At 37.8% G+C, this 18,851-nt stretch overlaps 2 protein-coding genes across 2 annotated transcripts; one reads left to right on the top strand and one right to left on the bottom strand.

Annotated features, from left to right (window-relative positions):
• The first annotated feature begins 1,071 nt into the window (after nucleotides 1-1,071).
• rnf181 (ring finger protein 181) lies at nucleotides 1,072-3,529 on the top strand. The gene is made up of 6 exons (XM_079251518.1): nucleotides 1,072-1,226; nucleotides 1,733-1,860; nucleotides 1,946-2,082; nucleotides 2,215-2,330; nucleotides 2,437-2,511; nucleotides 2,600-3,529. The coding sequence occupies exons 2-6, from the start codon at nucleotides 1,775-1,777 to the stop codon at nucleotides 2,657-2,659; spliced, it is 474 nt and encodes a 157-aa protein (XP_079107644.1). The 5' UTR covers nucleotides 1,072-1,226; nucleotides 1,733-1,774; the 3' UTR covers nucleotides 2,660-3,529.
• Nucleotides 3,530-4,342: 813 nt separating this feature from the next.
• On the bottom strand, nucleotides 4,343-12,266 carry LOC306763813 (transmembrane protein 150A-like). Its single transcript, XM_079250749.1, has 7 exons — nucleotides 12,163-12,266; nucleotides 11,895-11,942; nucleotides 11,681-11,767; nucleotides 9,427-9,494; nucleotides 7,579-7,706; nucleotides 7,260-7,437; nucleotides 4,343-7,102 (listed from the first exon to the last, which is right to left on the bottom strand). Exons 1-7 carry the CDS (start codon nucleotides 12,225-12,227, stop codon nucleotides 6,804-6,806), a joined length of 873 nt encoding a protein of 290 aa, XP_079106875.1. The 5' UTR covers nucleotides 12,228-12,266; the 3' UTR covers nucleotides 4,343-6,803.
• Nucleotides 12,267-18,851: the final 6,585 nt, after the last annotated feature.

Here is an 18,851-nt window from a genome sequence, read left to right as displayed (position 1 = left end):
ACTTTTGTTTTCACTTAAAATGTCAGTCTTTAAGTATGACTAGTGAGATCCTCAATTTTAGTCTGACCATGCAAATAAATTCTGTTTTGCTATCAATACGTCATCCACGGGCTGAGTTTTTAAAAATGTTTTATTGGTGCAACTGCTACACAACTAAACTTTAAAGAATTCTCCAAGTTAGATTAAAGGGTTTTTGAAACACATTTGTAGAAAGTCTGTGACACTAACATTAGACTTTTTGTGCACTAGTTGTGCTCATATTTATTCATACCCTTTCATTAAAGAAGGGGGAAAAAAGCTGCCTGTAAAATAAGATGAAATGGACTTAAATAATTATAAATAAAAAAAATTATGAAAATTATTACATTATTTTCTTATTCTGGTTCAATAAAAATATTTTTTTAAAAAGGCAAAAATATAAGATAATTTATTACATATTACATCACTCATAAACTAATAATCCGTTAATCTTTCCACTACAGTCAGGTGTTTTCTGTTCCTCTCAGACTTCTGCACCTGTTGACAGGTATTTTGTTCCACTGTTCAACAGAAAAGTGCTCTAATTTGTCCAGGACCAATTTGTTTTGTTTTTTTCTTTCCTCAACTCAATTAAATGAAAAAACAGTGTCTTATATTACTAAATTATATTTTTGCACATTTTTAGTTATTGTTCCTTTTTTAAGTTTCCAGTTATTTGAGTGACTGTTGCAAATTCAGCCTTTTCTTTAATGAAAGGGTATTAATACATATGAGCACAACTGTAAGTATTAAGAAACTTTTATATTATTTGTAGCTTGTATAGCGCTGTAGGTTTAAAATGGAATCCCAGAAAATACGTCGTATCAGGGACATTCTGGGTAGTAAAAGCTTCAAATTTTGAAAAAGAAGAATCAAGATTATATTGATGCTGTTTATATTAAATGTGAAGAATTATATAACTTTTGCCATTTGGTGGCAGCAATGCAACACTGTAGTTCACCAGTCGTCACAATTTAAAATTCAGGCGAAGAAGACCTTTACGTGGTTGTGATTGGACGATGTACCACGTGGTTAAAAACGGGAAGACCCGGAAGTATGACAAACATTTATTGCTAACTCTTGAGTCGGAAATTCTCGTTTAATATTCCTGATCAAAATGTATTAAAGTCATATTTCGTATACTTGAAGAAGTTCGTAAAGGAAAAAAGTTTTTGTTGACGAACTTCTTTTGTTGAGGACCAAACTTGGTAAGTTTGTCATACATTTACTAATCATTGTCTTCAGATTGCTTATAATTTATTTAATTGTTGTTTTAATTTAATATTTGTTTTAATTAAATATTAAGTTAAATGGATATCTCTTCTGTTTACATAGTTGCACGTGCTGTATACATTTCGTGGGAAAACACTTAAGTCTCAGTTTTCATGAATGAAAATTCAATGTATTTGCATTCCAGAGTTTTTATGTGTAAGAGGGTCAATATTTTAAAATATCCTTAAGTAATCAGTACCGTATAATATTTACATAATAATATTATAGTATTTACATATTCATATGCTATTTGTTGTCTTGGATTAGTCATTTTATTTTATTTTTTAGCTATTTTTATTAGTTTCTGCATTCACTTTGTAGTTTACTACAAAACATGCTTAGCTGCTCATTTTACAAAGAAATCAGTATATATATTGAAATATTTGTGTAGGTGTGTGTGTGTGTGTTTACAAAAATGTGAAGTACTCCTTATCATTTGCAGATTACTTGATGCAAAAAGGACAAAAACACTGGCTGGACCCAAATGGCATCCTACTTCGATGAACATGACTGTGAGCCCACTAATCCTGAGGAACAGTATCGCCAGAATGCACTACTTGAATTGGCAAGGTGAGACTTCAGACAATTCAAACACTGTTGTAAGGCCTAACTTTGGCTGGTACATTTTAACTTTGTGATTTGTCTTTGTATATAGGTCTTTAATGCAGGGTTTGGATTTGATTGACTCTGGAGCTTTCGATTTGTCAGACTGGGACCAGCGACTTCCTCCTCCTGCTGCAAAAACAGCTGTTCAGACCCTCACTGTGGTCATCATTTCCCCAGAACAAGCAGGTGACTCGTGTGCTCCACCAAGGTTGAAATCAGAGGAAGTAACAGATGGCATGACAGAATCATGCTTATTTTCCTCAGTTGTCTGGATTATTAACATTTGAGGAGACTAAACTTTGTGCTTTGTTCTCATAGACAAAGGTCTGAAATGTCCCGTGTGCTTGTTGGAGTTTGAGGAACAAGAGACAGTTCGGGAAATGCCTTGCAAACATCTTTTTCATTCAGGCTGTATACTACCATGGCTGGGCAAGGTAAAGCTCATAAATGTGTTATGCATTATCTCAGTTTGATGCTTATCAAAAAATTTGAACAACTGTTTTGAAATCCATATAAATCTTTTCCATGTTTCAATCTTAGACAAACTCCTGTCCACTCTGCCGACTTGAACTACCTACTGATAATCCAGAGTATGAAGAGTTTAAAAAGGATAAGGTGATTGTGTACATTAGATAGTTCATGTGATCTTATTTTCTATGCTTTCATTTTGGATGGAGCTGAGTATTTTTATTTTTTCTCTTAGGAGAGAAGAAAACAGAGGGAGCACAGACTGGAGGACCTACATGGAACCATGTACACATGATGCAACAACAGTCAAGTAATTTAGCTCACTGAAAGCTTCAGAAAAGTACAATATCTATTCACATCCCTTTGTATAGAGTATTATTTCATACATGAGAATGGGAATGTGTAAAAAGTCTTGAGAATTCCCTGATATTTGACTATATACGCTGTCTGAATCTACTAAAATGTTAGGAATATTTTGACCACAGCTGGCAGCTCCATCCTGGTAAATTTTAAACTTAACAGAGAGTGAAAACATCATATTTTGGTTTAATTCACTTATGTGTGGAATGGTAGAACAGTAATGTTGGACTTCCCCATGAACAGGCCTTCGTTGTTCTCACCCTCTGTAATCATGTTAGGGCAACAGAACCAACTGGATCTCTGAACAGTTCAAATGCTCTTTTAAAACTATTTAAAATTAATATATTTAAGGCACTCTAAAGAATATATGTCTTTATTCTTTTCTTCTATAAATCTGCGTGCTTTAGATGCACAGAACTGCTCAGCTGAACTTGCTGACTTAATTGGAAATATTTATAAAAATTTACTTTTAATCAGTGACTGCTTTCTGTTATAAATGACTATTAAAAGAAATGTTTTTATCCATTTATTTTGTATGATTCTTTCCAGCTTGATTCGTCTTGATGGGTTTAGGCTAGATGAAATAGATGACATGGGCAACATTGCAAAAAAGTGGAGTATGTGAGGTGTCTCGCCTGTTTTCTCCTTCCTGTTAAAATTCCTTTCCACCGTTACGCACCGCCCTGTGCATACTCAGGATGAGGGATTGAATCAAAGCCAAGGTTTGATGTAATCTGTTAGTTTATGTAGCTACGTTATTTATTATGATTCGACTTGTATTCATCCCCACTGTATGACAGTGAATTGGCTCAAATGGATTTGTCTGTAAAGTGTCCTGAGATGATTATGTGAATTGGCACTTCACAAATAAAGCTGAATTGAACTGAAAAGAGGTATTAAACTTTTTTTTTTAAATTATTATACACATGAAAAAGTTTAGTTTCTTTTAAAAACAAACCTGTCTTATTAAGTTACCATAAAATGAGAAAAGTGGAAGGCTGAGACATTTAGGCTTTAATGCATTTTTAGATCAGCCTATATGCGATTCCAGATCTTTCAGACATCTTCCAACTGGAATGCAATCTGCGTCCGCCCAAATGAGGAATGACATTTTTTCCTGACTATACAAAGCTCTCAAAGAACCAAAGACGTTACTGTTCTCACTGCCTGGGTGTTGCTTCACATGTAGAACAAGTTGACCTTTATGGAGGAAATTAGTGGAGTTCCCCTCTTTACTTTGTAACTCTGCCTCTCTGGTTTAAACAGATCAACCATGACTGATCCAGCCTGTAAAGCTTAGATTAGTTCTGAATGAGGACACAATAATCGTAAGTGTTGCTCATTTCTTAATGCATGCCATGTTGGGTTTATGTTGAGTTTTCAGCCTCTCCTACAAGTCATTTGTATACAAATAAGCTGCCATTTAATTCTCTTCTTTTAATAGTATTCACTGTTATTCTTCCATAGCAAGGTTATGCTTTTTATTTGGTGACAAAATTCTGTTAAAAGAAATAAAGGACATTCAGTTTTAAAACACACTCCATGACAACCAGCTGCTAATAATTTATTTTATTTCATATTTGAATATAAATCTCTTTCAAATGAAAATACCTAAATGATAAACAAATCATACATATTTACACAATTTATAAAAGGAAACAAAATAATTTGTGTTTACTTATTTCAGGGAGTTCTCAGACACCTCCTTTATCATTCTGTAACATAGTTTTCAATCTACAGGAAACGGGAGCAGTACATTTTGTCAACGCTTGTATGTGTTGCTGTTGTGCCAGTTCAAGACGTGTGCAGGTCAGACAGCCTTTTCAAATCCAGAGTTCAGGGTTCTTCCACAAACATACACTTTTACACCTTATTTTAGTTCTTAGTTTACCCAAACAAAGAAAGCAGAAAGACAAAAAGTAAAAAAAAAAAAGAAAAAATATTTGGCATGTAGAGGATGGTAAGTAGCCGTTTAGGCCCGTCGTGAGGGCTCACACAAGCTGCCATTTGGAGTCACACACGGTGACCTGGTTACAGTATGGTGACATAGGCAACAGCAGAAAATAAGTTAAACATAAAGAAAAAAAATGTCATGGCCAAGTAAAAGGGATAAGGCTGAAACAGTGAACTTATAGCAATTCATACACCAGACAAATAATAGTTTAAAAAAAAAAAAAAAAAAGACTCCAGTGGATCTCATTCTTTTTTTGGCAATGTCAGCAGAACAAGACAGCTGCAGTCTCACAAAGAATAGAAAGCACATCATTTGCACAGAAACGGAGAAAACTGCTGTGTGATATTGCAGCATATGTGACAGCACATCCAGCTCGGTCATGTTCCGACACTTGTGGAGCGAGCTGTGGATTGCTGAACCACCATAGCCAGTTTGACATGGAGAACATGTTGGAACTGCAGCTCTCTCTTGAAAAACACCAAACCAAACACCAAAAGAGATAAGAGGTAGGAGACGTGACCTTTTACAGACGAGTATTGCTGGCATCCATCGTGTCACACAGTTTGAAATACTTCAACACTAGGTAGAGGGGAAAATACTGCTTGGATAGAAGTTTAAATAAATATATTAGGAATAAATTGCTCAGTTTCTTTAACAGAAGCAGAAGTAAAAACTACATTTTGTGGCATTGGTTAGATTGACTTCGAGCAGTGTTTGTTTGTGGCAGTCTGGTATTCAGCTACTTCACAACAAAAATTGTCAACAGGAAATTATATTAGAAGAAAAATTAAACTTGACGTCTGCATACTGTGTGGTAGCGTCATGTTGTAATCTTTGACACTACTTTCCAGTTACAAATATCCACCTCTTGTGGTAACAAACACCCTTTATAAACTTCAGACTTAATAGAAAAGACTTTTTCTAAACTCAAATAAGGCTTCCGAAGGTCCAGCCTGGAACTAGATCAGTGTGTTGACAACTTATTTTTGTAAATACGTCAGTCAGATTATAGTTTTTAACCTTCACACACCCACTGGTTACATTTTTAGATGTGCTGCAGGTCACTTCAAATGTCCATCATTTCATCTATTAAACAACAAGAGCTCTACGCTCAACTCAACACACTGAAAAAGGCATTATTCACTCCAGTGGAGCATAAATTATTCAATGATTGATGGCAGTTATTGCATTAGATGCGAGATCCATGACATAAAAAAGGTAACATGTGATGTCAGGTACAAAATAAACCATCAGATCTTTCGTTATGTTGGGTATTAAAATGACAATGAAGGAGATGACCTGATACTCACAAAAATGAGTCACTATAACAGAAAAAGACCTGGATAGTTTGCTTTTAGTCACATGGATAATGATCGAGACGAACGTGTAAAGTTGTTTTAAAAATGGCATTAGCATTCAAACTATCAGTGCAACCTACTAAAACTGTCAGGTGAGTTATACGTTTAAAATACCTTTTAGATCATTTATGCCTGATTGTTTTTATAAGAGGCTGTATGCTTTAACAGCCTATACATACTTAATTATACACTTCTCAAACATTCAATATTTTCTATTTACTATGTAAAATTACAACATAAATTTTTTTGTTACTCCATTTGGGAGGTGTGCCGTGCAGAGATAATCAAAAAGCTGAAACAGGTGGACCACGCTAAACATCAGGGACAAGAGTCAGGTTGTGGGAAGGGTTTGGTTTCAGGAACTTTTTCTTTTCATAAGAAAAAAAAAAACAAAAAAAAAAAAAACGAAGAAGTGACAGTTTTGAAAAATGATTACCAATCAGGCAACACCCTATACTCATGCAGATAAACCCATATTAACACCTATCTCAGAAAACATTCATGGTTCCAGTTCTCAGGCTGGCTCCATACATTCAACCCTCCTTCCAACAGAAAGTAAGTGACTGTAGCAGCCTGCACTGACAGCAGGCGGTCAAAAGAAAAGAGCATTTAGCATTACCAGAGGAAATGCCTGCTGTTGGTATAAAGGTTAAAGATATAAGGAGTTGCTCTCTCCCTATATACTGAATCTGTCATCCTGCTTTGCTGTGGAGCCCATGAAGCACCTCTGCAGTGAATTTTCAGGACTGGAACGCTGCCACGTAGAGCTACAACATAGCTATGCTCTCTGGGGTACAGTTGAGATGTGTGGATGTGCTGCTTCCTCCTGGGGACTTGAGACCCTTTGTTGCTCTGCCCAGCGTCGAGCCTCGAGACCCGGGGCCCATGATGACCCCTGAGCCATGGTGGCTCTGCTGCAGGCCTGCCATCATGGTCTCCCTGGAGACAGTGCCAAATTCATAAGTGAAGGTGCCGTAAAAGACTAGGATGTCCACAGTGAAGACCCATTCACAAATGGCTGCTGCATGCTGAAGGATGAAGCTCTCATGGATGAAAAAGATGCCACCTGGAGGACGGAGGAGTCAAGGAATACAAGAATATCTGGACATTAATTAATAACTTAGAAGAGTCCAAAACTCACAGTATCATACACTGCAGATTTATAAAATAGTACATTTAAGCTGAACAGGCCACACCTCACTACTTTAATGTGTAAAGGATACTGAGGACGAGGGAGATCATGGCTCCCAGTGCCAGAGCCACTCGGAAATGGGCCATCCAGTAGTCGAGGGTGGTGACAGCCACTCGGTAGGTGAGCACACATTGCAAGCAGACGAACAGCAGCCCTGCTGGAAATGCAACACCGGCACCCACATAATGAAGAGATTTGGCGTGATCCACCTGTTGAACAGAAACCCAGAGTAAAGCTGACATCTTCCATCTGTCAAGAGTTTAACTTCTTTCACACCCATGTCCACAGACTGACGGGTTAAAATGTCTGGAATTAGTGCATTTAAGTTTGTTTCTTTTACTGCCGTTTACCTGGAAGTTGCCGACCATAACCAGACCGATGGCATTGGTGCAGCCTGACACAAGAGCGCCAGTGTTGACCCAACATCGGTGGCTGTGTTCAATCACCTGGGCGTAGCGCAGAAAGCAGACCATCACCACTGCAGGAGAAAATGGGAGTATTTAGGTTGCAAACCTGTAAATTAAAATCTAGAGGCTTTCCAATAAGCCCAGTCAATTACACAACCAGATGAATCTAATCTGAGGTTTGACTTTTGCTTCCTCATTCTTTGGAAGATTCATTACAAATAACCCTCCTCTTTGGTCCAGTCATGTTTGTGTTGAATAGAGAGAAGACTGATGGCACCGGCTTCAGCCATTGTGCTGCTGTGAGACTATTTGATTTGTTTCATCAATGTATCACACAGGATGTGTTCTCTCTCAACTATTGACATCTCAGCCTGCATAAAAGGCATTTTATTGGCAGACACACTGTGTTTGAAAACTATAATGCTGCAGGATGCTCTCTAGAGTACATCAGGGATCCTTAATCCTGGTCTTTGAGGGCTGGTGTCCTGCAGGCTTTAGGAGTGTCCCTGTTGCAGCACAACCAAATGAGACTCATACCTGTCATCCTCTGCACACCAGCTACCCCTTGCTTTGACTCAGGTGTGTTAGAGTAGGGAAACTTCTAAAACCTGCAGGACACCTGCCCTCTATGATCAGGACTGAGGATCCCTGCAGTACACACAACCAAACGACTAAAACATATCAACTCAACTGCAAAGATCCTGAGGTGTGAACTACATATTAATAAAGAGGAACATTGACTTATAGATTTGTGGACACAAGATGATGATGATGGAATGAAAAGAAAATACAAAAGAAATCATCTGAGATGGGTAATAAATAACGAAATGGGTAATGAAGTGGCATTGAATACAGCAGGGGTGCGGCAATCAAAAGGGGGAAACAGGGGCAGAAGTGAATGGCAATTAAACAAGACAGGGAGAGAGGAGTAATGGACGAAGGCCACAGAGGATACATGCAGGAGAGAGGACAGAGGGGGGTGTGTGTGGAAGGCAAGCTGCATTCATTATTGATTAGACAGCAACCATGTCTGTAACTCCCGGAGGCTATTGGCTGATGTCTGTGGGCGTCATGCAGGATTATTATAGACAGAGTGGACAGAAGAGACACATATTTAACACTTTAGAATAGTCATGTTGCTCAACCAAAGAATAATACACTCCTCTCATCATCCACAGGAAAATCTGTTTTAAAAGGGACCGTTTGGGCATTAGAAACATGCCCATCTCCCGCCTGAAAGTTTAATATTTTTGGTATACATGTGAAATATAAAGCTAGAACCAGCAGGTGAGATGTCCAGCTTCACATGTAGACCAGAATCAGGGATAATGTAAAAATCTGGCAAAAGAAAAAAAAATAAATTGCCTCACATCAAATCTAAAGCAAAGTCGTGAACCTGCTGTATGAGGTTTAGAGAGCATCTTCACATGATGTTATTACTGTGCATCACCATATTGTTGGTGAAGCCGTCCAGGAGAACGATAGCCTATGATAGTGATCGCCTGCAGCCAGCACATCATTGTATTCAGTTTATGATTAACATGAATGGTTTGTAGTTGTGTTGTAAATTATGTATTAGTCATTCCATCACCTGTGTGTAGGTGTCAATTTCAGTTGCACAAAAGAGACACATTTTGTGAAAAAAAAACAAAAAAAAACAACAACCTGAAAACATTCACAAAATCAGGATAATCTATCAGCTTTCTCATAAATGCCGTCAACTTTATAACTGAAAAAACAATATTAATCAGCACTTAGTATTAATACAGTTAAGTTTAGATGAGGACGTACCCATAAAGGCTCCAACGTTGCCGATCAGGCTAAACAGACAGCTTTCAGGAGGGTAAGAGCCACATTTACTGTTGGGCATGAAAACAGTACAGATTTCAACATTAAATATGCATATGTTTTCATTCATTTCTACATATTATATTTCCCTCTCTTATGTGTCAACTCTCAGCTGGTTAGAAACGATCAAACATTGGTAAAATACTACAGTAACGAATCCTAAAATCCTAATTAAATCCTTAAATCCTAATTAGAGGCTATGGTAATTTATGGCCAAACAACTAGAAAACAACCTTTACGTTTTTTAACTGGATGTCAAACTATAGTGAATTATTCAGCTGGGTTTAAAAGCATGGAAGTTCATCGTTGATCTAGACATAAAAATGGAATTTAGTGCACGCCCACAAAGCGCTTATCTTCCCATCTGCTTCCTTCTAAATGTTTGATGATTCTCTGCAGGTGTGTTTGATAAAGAGTGGTATTGTAATTGTTATTTTATTTATTTATTCATGCAGATTGTCACTATTCTACTTACATCTTGTTGTATTGGAGTACTGTAGTAGTTTATATTGTTTTGCAAATACTGTGACTTAGACATGCCTTTCTTTTCTCTCTCTCTCTTTCTCTCCCTTCAACTTCTTTTTTTCCTCTTCCCCTGCCAGGTCCAGCATGGCCATATCTGGACTGATGATGATTACAAAAATAATAAAACTTAAAAATAATAATAAAAAAAATTCAGATTATCAAGGGCAGCCATATACATGAGATGTCTCCCTTGACAGAGCAAATCTGCCTGGCAAAAATATGGCACGCAGATTGCTGTTCTGTATGCCGAGATGCTGGACAGTACAAGTTTATAAAAAAAAAAAAGAAAAAAAAAAAGAAAAAGGAATTTACTTCAGGATGTACAGACACACTTCCTAGCCAAAAAAAAAACAAACAAACTAAAAAAACAGTTCCCACTAAAAAAAGGTCACACTTCATATTTTGTTGGACTACCTTTAGCTTTGATTGCGGCACATGTTTCAAGTGGCATTGTTCAAGTTTCTGCAATGTTACTGGATTTTATTCCATGAGATCTCATATTGATGATAGGGGAGTCTGACCACAATGCAGACCTTCTCCAGACCATCCTAAAGATTCTCAATGGGGTTCAGGTCTGGACTCTGGTGCCCAATCCATGGGTGAAAATATCTCATGGTCGCTGAACGACTCTCTCACAATTTGAGCATGATGAATTCTGGGATTATTACCTTATAACATGCCCGTACCATCATGGGAAAAGAAAAAAAAAATCCATTGATGCAATAACCTGGTTATTCAGTATATTCATCTGACCTCAATCTTTGGGCACATGATGTTGCTGAACCTAGACCTGACCAACTGCAGCAACTCCAGATAACAGACCGCCATGAGCAGTGGGCATTAGGCATGATGGCTCGTTACTTTCTTACCCCGATGTTCCCATGACTCCTCAGAACACATGACCATCTTCCATTGCTTCACACTCTAATCTTCATGCTTCCTAGCAAAATGAACCCTTTTTCTTTGATTAGCCTCACAGATTAGTGGGGTTTTTTTTCTTTTTTGGCTACACAAATTTTCCCAATCCCTTGAGTTCCCTTTGCATTGTGCATGTGAAAATGTTCTTTCACCATTAAACCCAGTCCTGAGTTCTACTGTTGTCTTTCTTTCATCAAATTTTTAAGTGATTGCTGATCACCATCTCTGGATTTTTCCTCACTACGTTTCTTCCTGGAAGACTATGGTTCCTATTGTTTCCTATTGGTTCCCAGTTTTAGTAGTTTGCAATCTCTTTCAATGTTTTCTCTGCTTGATGCATACCATAATTTGACGCTTTTTAATCAGATGACTATACAATGTATCTTTCCACATGGCTGTTTAAGAAATAAGAAACTATAAGAATTGCATCAGAGGTTAAATAACCTTTTGCCAGCTGAAAGATAAGATAATCTCCCGCGTAGTAATCATTTAACAGGAAGCTCGAGTCTGTTTGCAAAGCATCAGTGTTACTTGACCTCTTTTTCAGAGACCAGATTGCATCAGTGCTTGTCTGTTGTTAGAGGCTCAATTTCAGTCTACAAAAGTACAAGTTATATAAAGTGTTGGTTAATGATGCAATTATAACGCCATAACAAGAAGTTCATTCATGTCTAAAGGTCTTTGCTCACACATAATTGCTAATTCCGAGATAAACACAAAAAAATTAAATAGGAGAAGAGGTACAATTAGAGACCTGATAAGGGGGATGTCCTGGATGGTGCAGCATGTCTTGGGAAAGCCTGGTCGGGCCAACTCCTCTGTGCACGTAACATTGTAAGACCTGTAACAGCGGCACAATGAGCACAGTTCATACTCTGCTGGCAGCAGTGGAATCCATCCAAGTATAAAAACTGACATCATTAAATATTTAAGTCAGTTTAATCACAGACAGGATCAAAATCACTTACCAGTTCTCTACAGGACACACGTGGTGATTTATCACAGCCATGGCATACCTACAGGACAAGGAGTATGTTGTCATTTAAAAGTAGGAAATGTCAAATGTCAAGTCCACGTGACAGACTGATCTCATCCCTTCAGAAACTAGCTAAAATATTGTCAACAGAAGTTTAATTTCATTCAGTCTAACAAGTCTGCCCATATCCCGCCGCTCATCGCGCACACCTGGACACAGTCTGTTTACATGTGACAACATTTAAGACACTGGTGACTCACACAATCCATATTCCTGTGATAGAGAAGGCAGACAGGCTGACAGGCAGGACGATCCAGGCAGTCATTGGGCTGGCAGTGAGCTGGCTTTATTCCAAGCATGGAGTGAGAGGGGGGCTTTGGACTTGAGTGGCAACACAGCTAGAAGGATCAGGTAGAGGGTGGATGGGGATGGGGGGGGACCACTGGTACACAGGGGAAGCACACACAGGGGAGGGAACACATAGGAGGACAAAAGGGGGAAATGACAACTCCTCTGCTCCACAGGACCCAGCAACCAACAGCAACCTGAAATTTGGGATGAAATTTAGATTAAATACATGCAGCAATGCTGTAAACATGAAAAGAATGAACTTCAGGGTTCTTTGTGTTAAAATTTGTGAACTTTTCCCTTCCTTTTAGTGTGTTTCACCAGTCAGCATTCAACAATACCTCTTTTCAATGCCAACTTCATCTCACTGAAAGTCCAACATGTACTGCAGACGTAACAGAGAGATCATCGCTTTGACAAATAAAACAAAAGCCAAACTGTCTTCCCTTTTATGCTGAAAGTGACATTTTAGGCTAAAAGGGGCATTTTAAGGAGGAATAGTTGACAGCCAGTTGACATAGATTATTCTTTCCCTACATGACAGAAAGGATTTAGCAGATAGAGTTTGGTTACTTGTAAGATTACAGCAAGATGAAGAAAGCGAGTAAAACATTTTCACAATGCTCCACTTCAGTCTTAACAGTCTTTTGATAAATGTGATATCATACTGTAATAGTGTGGGTACAAAGCAAAAACTGGTGATGGTGGGCGTGTCAGAGCTCTGAGTGGATCAGTGTGTTTACAGAGACACTGATCCAGAGAACAGACCTCATTGTTTACTGTAAAGTCAAGCACATCCTGCAGAAGAACTTTACTGCATTCATGCTGAACATCTTCTCCACTGCATACCTGACTCACAGTTGACAATGGAAAACAAACAAAAAAAAAAGACACAAAGTGTTACAAGGTGCCGTCGGATTGCATTGTGCCTTATGGAGAATGAGGTCTTCCCCAAGGTCAGATGTGTTTGTGGAGGGAAGTGTGGTTTTACACCAGCTGTATCACCTTACACAGTATTCAGTTATAAGTATGTCCTTGGCTCAGAGAGGGATCAACAGTAAACTAAGATGAACTAGTTCTGAAGAAAACCACACAACAAAAGGTCAAATGAAAAATGCATTTGCTTTTATATTAATATGCATCTTACCTGAATCATGAAGGTTGCTGAACCTTTTCATTAATGTCATAGCTAAAAAAAAACATATCAGGTATGTACTAATGTGATTTTATTCCTTTTATCATATAAGATGTACACTTTGCATGACTCTTGTTTTTAATTAACATGTTAATATATATACCAGCATATGAAATGGCATCAACCTCATTTTTCCTCATTTTGACTATTTACACAAATTAAAAAGGTTCATGCTATTTTATTGATCTGTGAGAGACTAGAAAATACTCTCCAATAGTTTATTAGAAGCTCCAATCAACAGGTAACATATTCCTGACTGTAACCCAGTTTAGTACTCTTTGCAAATGAAGCAGGCAAAACCTGAAAATAAAACCAGTTTCCATTAACTGCATCAACTGAACTACAAGTTACCGTTTAGATGTAACCAATGTACAGTACAGCTGGGTTGTTGAGGTGGTTAAAAGGTTAATTGTCCCACAATACAACAACCATTATTGATATCCATTACACTGGAGAACAATGTCAAGTTTGCCCCAATAACCACCGTCCATCTGTCACATAACTGCCTCCAGACAATAGAAAAAAAAACCTTGGGTAACAGGGTTTTTGTGTTACCTTGAGTAACACAGATGTTTCATAAGTTAAGTTTGAAGTGTCTTTTTCTCTTTTTTTTGGAGAAGGGGGATAGGATCTAAAAACATTTTTTTTCTAAAATAAGTAAATGAGTTTGGTACAGGTCCGTCAAGTTTTTCTTGGAACTGTAGTTTATTTTAAACATTATATATATTTTACATAAAAACTAATTATAAGTACTCACTATATTGTTGTTTTTGTTTCTAGTTAACCATTCAGATGACTTAACATTTCAGGACAGATTTATTATACCTTACTGATAAACCCCTGCAGAGTTTCTTATTTTTTTCTTATTTTTATTGATCTTTTATACTTACTATTTTACAGTTGTTCATGTGGTTTGATATAAAATGGCAGTTGTGGATTTATGAGTATTTTTAGCCAGCAGCAGAGAAAACTAAATGTGTAAGGCTTTGTTAGATGTCCAGAATACATCAGAAAATATCAGAAATGGTTCATAATGTCTACGCCAGAAACTGAACCGTGTAGATGGGATCATATATTAATCTCACAACATACTGCTTGTAATAAACATAAAAGACTACAAATATGTTCTTGTTTACCCAGATATAGGAAAAGGATTTTGTGTGATGCAAATTACGTATGCATTATCTGTAGAAATGGTAACAACATCCTGACAGGTCAGCGGCCTACAGAGCAATTTTATGGTTATGAAAGTCAATCTAACTTTCTGCCCTCAGTCTCAGGAAAATAAAAAAACATTCATAAATAATTCACACATTCACATATACAGAGCAGCTTATCTATCTCACACTACAGTTTTCTGAATTCCATATTAAATGTAAATTAAAACCACTGTTTCAAAAGTAAAAGACTACGTTTGTTCCTGTATTTTCTATGTTGGGTGGCATGTTGTATGCTGCCAAGGCCGGATTATCCAAGGGACATTATGGGCACAGGCCCTGGGCAAATGCCCACTTGGGGCCCATGTGAGGGAAAACACCAGCAGTTTCGACATAAAACAAAATGTATAGCTAGATAGTTAAACCACAGTGTCTAGTGTATTGCTACACTAGACACTGTGTATTGCTGTGTATAGTGTGTTGCTATTGGTACCACTGGCTGAGAGATGTTAGAAATGTCGTTTCACAGTGTATCATTCACAATTTTCACAATGTTGCCGTGGGGAAGGGGCCCCTGGAACACTTTGGACCCAGGGGCCTGTGCATTTTTAATCTGGCCCTGTATTCTCCACAGCATTTTTATTAATTCTAATAGAAATAAACGTCAGGTTAGCAAAAACATGCAATTAAAATTTAAATAGGATTTTAATTCTTGACAATGTGAATAATAACTAGGTGTTCAATCCCCTCGAGTCTCTACAAATCAACTATTTGTACTCAAGGGGGCTCATATCCTCATTCCCCACTTCCATACTGTGCAATTATACGTCCCTGTCAATTCTGCTATAACTGTATACTTATTATAACGAAACGCTAAGTAAACATGTTCGCACTTATCAGTCAGTTACCCATCTAACCAAATGATCTAAATAAATATCAGGGATCTTTGCAGCTTCCTTGAATGAACCCGGTCACGTTACCCTTAGCTTGTTAGCTTAAACCTCGCGAGCTAGTTAGCCTGCACTTCCCCAGTTGTCTCAACTTGACACTTTCCGGCATCTTAATTTCCGCTAAAACAACACGACAGAGCGCTGAATAATACACACCCCGGGGATAACATAAGTGTTGCTTGGACAGCTATAGGACCTAAACTAGTTGACACTTACCTTCCACCTGCTAAGCCCACAACAGATCCCAACAACCTTGGTTTCCCTTAAAAAAAAAAAAACAGCTTTTTCTCAGCAGATGAGGCTAGCGCTCAAATGGACTTCCGGTAGTGCTTTTCCAAATCAAATTAAAGATGTTTGGGATTATAGATATTTTAACAACTGTATAGTCTTCTGATTGTGTTTTTATTTGAACAGAATGGTTTATTTCCAGTATAAATATATATACAAGCTGCTGCGCAGCGACAACACAATGCTTCTGCAGCAGCGGCAGTACATACCTGGAAGGATGTTGCTTTTTATGCTCTTGGTGTCGCTGACCCCCATATAACACACTCTTTCACACACACATACATATCAGGCTTTGTTTTATATACACAATTTGATTGTCTTATCTAACAGAACAATAGTTTATTTGAGTAGATTACATTGAACTCTTATTTTTCCTCAATCACATGATCTCATATTGTATTGTAACTAACTTGACAGGATCTTTCAGTGATGGAAGGCCCTGTTCTGGTGTGTCAGTCCTGTTTGATTCTTTTAAGAAAATAGAAGATAAAAGGTATAACGAGAGTTTCCTTATTGTGACAGGGCTGACAAGGTCTTTACACTGTCTTTTTAAACAAGCTACCATATCAACCATGTCTGTTGAACTAAACTTGGCACAAAAAGCAAAAGTAACTTGTATATTATCTATCACACAGCATTAATGATAACAATTGGTGTTGTACATTGATAGAAAGCCTGATTAATGTCTTTTACTTTTAAATATTTGTTGATCAATTATAACAAAGTACAACTTGTGAGGATTCTGAAAATGTATAATGAGCAACACAGATTTTAAGAGGTGCCACATTTGTAAGGAAATATAAAATACATTTGTTGGATGAGCAGCAGAGTTAATTTTGTGGATTGTACCTCTGAAACACTTGTCAAGTCTTCTCTGCCAATGTCAAAGAACTTATTCTGCTATTTAGTCTTGTTTGGTGTGTTTTATTGAGTTGGATGACTGAACATGAAGAAACATGACATAGACCTATTGGCAAATTAACAATTTAGCGATCTCAGTAGCATGAGGAAGAACAATAGGCTCTAAAACAGCCTGGCACCTCCTCAGGCTGGTCACCAGTTTGGTTGCACACTACTGTGGGATGGCAAACCATTTCTCAACCAGGACTTGTTGAAGGTCAACCACTGGGATTGGGTTGGTCACTGTAGCACAAAACCATGCCCAAACTTATGCTACAAGCATTCAGTGGGGTTGGGGCTAGGACTGCAGGCAAGCAATTCCATCCTCTCTGCTTCCATACCATGTAGGCAAACATTGTCATTTGGAGAATTGCCACTGGTTGATTGCCAGCATTGTTGACGAGCCTTGTTTCACCAATGAGAGAGATGCTGCTCCACACCATCACACTGCCTCCACCAATGCAGCAATCTGCACAGCACCTTATGGTCAGCACCAGGGGTACCAGGGTCTCAAAACAAGCCTCTGTAGCAGAATAATGTTTGTGTAAGATTTGGACAGGTTTTCATTGGAAACTACCTACATTTACAACTCTTTCAAACGTTTAGTACACTTGCCTGCTTTGGTTCACAACAGTCTTTTCCAGTAATGTAGGAATCGCTTCAATATTTTGACTTCCAATAAGATTCACGCAGGTGTTACAGATCACATTAACAATGGCTCTCTTCCAGTCTCTCAGAACAATGTACAGACTGACATGGATAAAAAAAATAAAAAATTAGATATAATGATTTCTATTATTTTCACCTGTGAGTTTTTCTGTTGCAACATGTCATCACCACATCAAGTTTAGATGCTACAGAATATTAAGTCCTTATAAATACAACAGATCATCAAGCAATTAGCTAGAAATTGCACAGATTTGAGCAGGGCTCAAACGCAGCTCTAAATGTCGAAGTTGTGAGTCACACCATCTTTTCCAGACATTTCCACGTCGTACCAGTAAAAGCACAGGTGTGATCAATTACACTAATTAGCTCTGACGCGCAGGACGCCCACCAACAGATGACAGCACAAGCAATCAGAGCAATCAATCAAAAAAAAGCCTGTAAGATTAATTTAATGTTAAACATTCAAATTAATTTGGGTATAGTTGAATTAGTCCACCTTTCCAAGTAAACATAAACATAATGATGTATTTCCTAGCAGTCACAGATCAGATGCCATCCATCGTTAATTCATTTGGACCCACCTGCTTTTGGATCGTGTGAGATTCTCCAATGTGCAGAAGATGTTTTGTTATTTCTTTAAGCTGTAAAATCTGACAAGACTGGAAGAACATTCTGGCTAAAACAAAATGGACGCATTTTGAGAGCAGGAGTTGCTGGTTATTGAGAGCCACAGCTGTGTTGCCACTAAACAGCTGTTTTTTTAAAAGCCTGCTGCTATTTTATCTATTGTGAAGCTTGTCGATTTGAGAGAGACTCTTAAAACGTACAGTATTTATTCTTGATGAGAAAATATTTTCCCTGTCTTGAAAGCAGAAAGAATCTCGAGTAAATTCACTTGTAAATCTAATGAATGACTAGCCTCCCACTTGGCATGCATCGAGTGGGAGGCTAGTCATCCTCAGTATTGTGGACATTTAATCAGTCTTCATATAAATACTTACACATGTTTGTGGGAGGCGACTGGCTTGCATTAATTGTGATATCACCATCTGCTGGAGAGAGCAGATCTCGCTCCATCCCTCATGTTTATTCCTCTGTGTCAAACACTGACCTGTCTTCTCATATAAACTGTAAATAAAGCCCTTGTTTTTCAAAGCTGAAATCATTACTGTAAATTATCCACAAGTGGACATATTGCTGAATGAGATTAAATGGGGAAAAACTTTATTGATCTCTGAAAGGATATTATAATGAATTTAGTTTTACATTGCAACATATTTCAGCACAGTAAAAGTTCAAACTAATTTGCAATGATGTCCGATGAGTGCAGACAGCTGTGTTAGGGTGCTGGTGACCTGTCTGGTGTTGTCTGACTGAATGTCAGCAGGGATTGGTTCCTGCATCTCTTGATAAGGATGAAGCAGGTGTGGAAATGATGGAGC

This window comes from Telmatherina bonti, assembly GCF_933228915.1.
Source record: "Telmatherina bonti genome assembly, chromosome: 13".
Taxonomy (NCBI): domain Eukaryota; kingdom Metazoa; phylum Chordata; class Actinopteri; order Atheriniformes; family Telmatherinidae; genus Telmatherina; species Telmatherina bonti.
Note: the sequence above shows the minus strand (reverse complement) of the source record. Positions and strands in the feature narration are given on the sequence as shown.

Excerpts from the sequence above, each read along its gene's own strand:
- LOC306763813 (XM_079250749.1), bottom strand. The coding sequence starts at position 12,227 with ATGACTGCCTGGATCGTCCTGCCTGTCAGCCTGTCTGCCTTCTCTATC. Across the intron at positions 9,495-11,680 it reads CAGGACATCCCCCTTATCAG|TAAATGTGGCTCTTACCCTC; the intron begins GTCTCTAATTGT and ends CATGCCCAACAG. Across the intron at positions 7,707-9,426 it reads CAACGTTGGAGCCTTTATGG|TGGTGATGGTCTGCTTTCTG; the intron begins GTACGTCCTCAT and ends TTTCTCCTGCAG.
- rnf181 (XM_079251518.1), top strand. The coding sequence starts at position 1,775 with ATGGCATCCTACTTCGATGAACATGACTGTGAGCCCACTAATCCTGAG. Across the intron at positions 2,331-2,436 it reads TACTACCATGGCTGGGCAAG|ACAAACTCCTGTCCACTCTG; the intron begins GTAAAGCTCATA and ends TTTCAATCTTAG. Across the intron at positions 2,512-2,599 it reads AAGAGTTTAAAAAGGATAAG|GAGAGAAGAAAACAGAGGGA; the intron begins GTGATTGTGTAC and ends TTTTTCTCTTAG.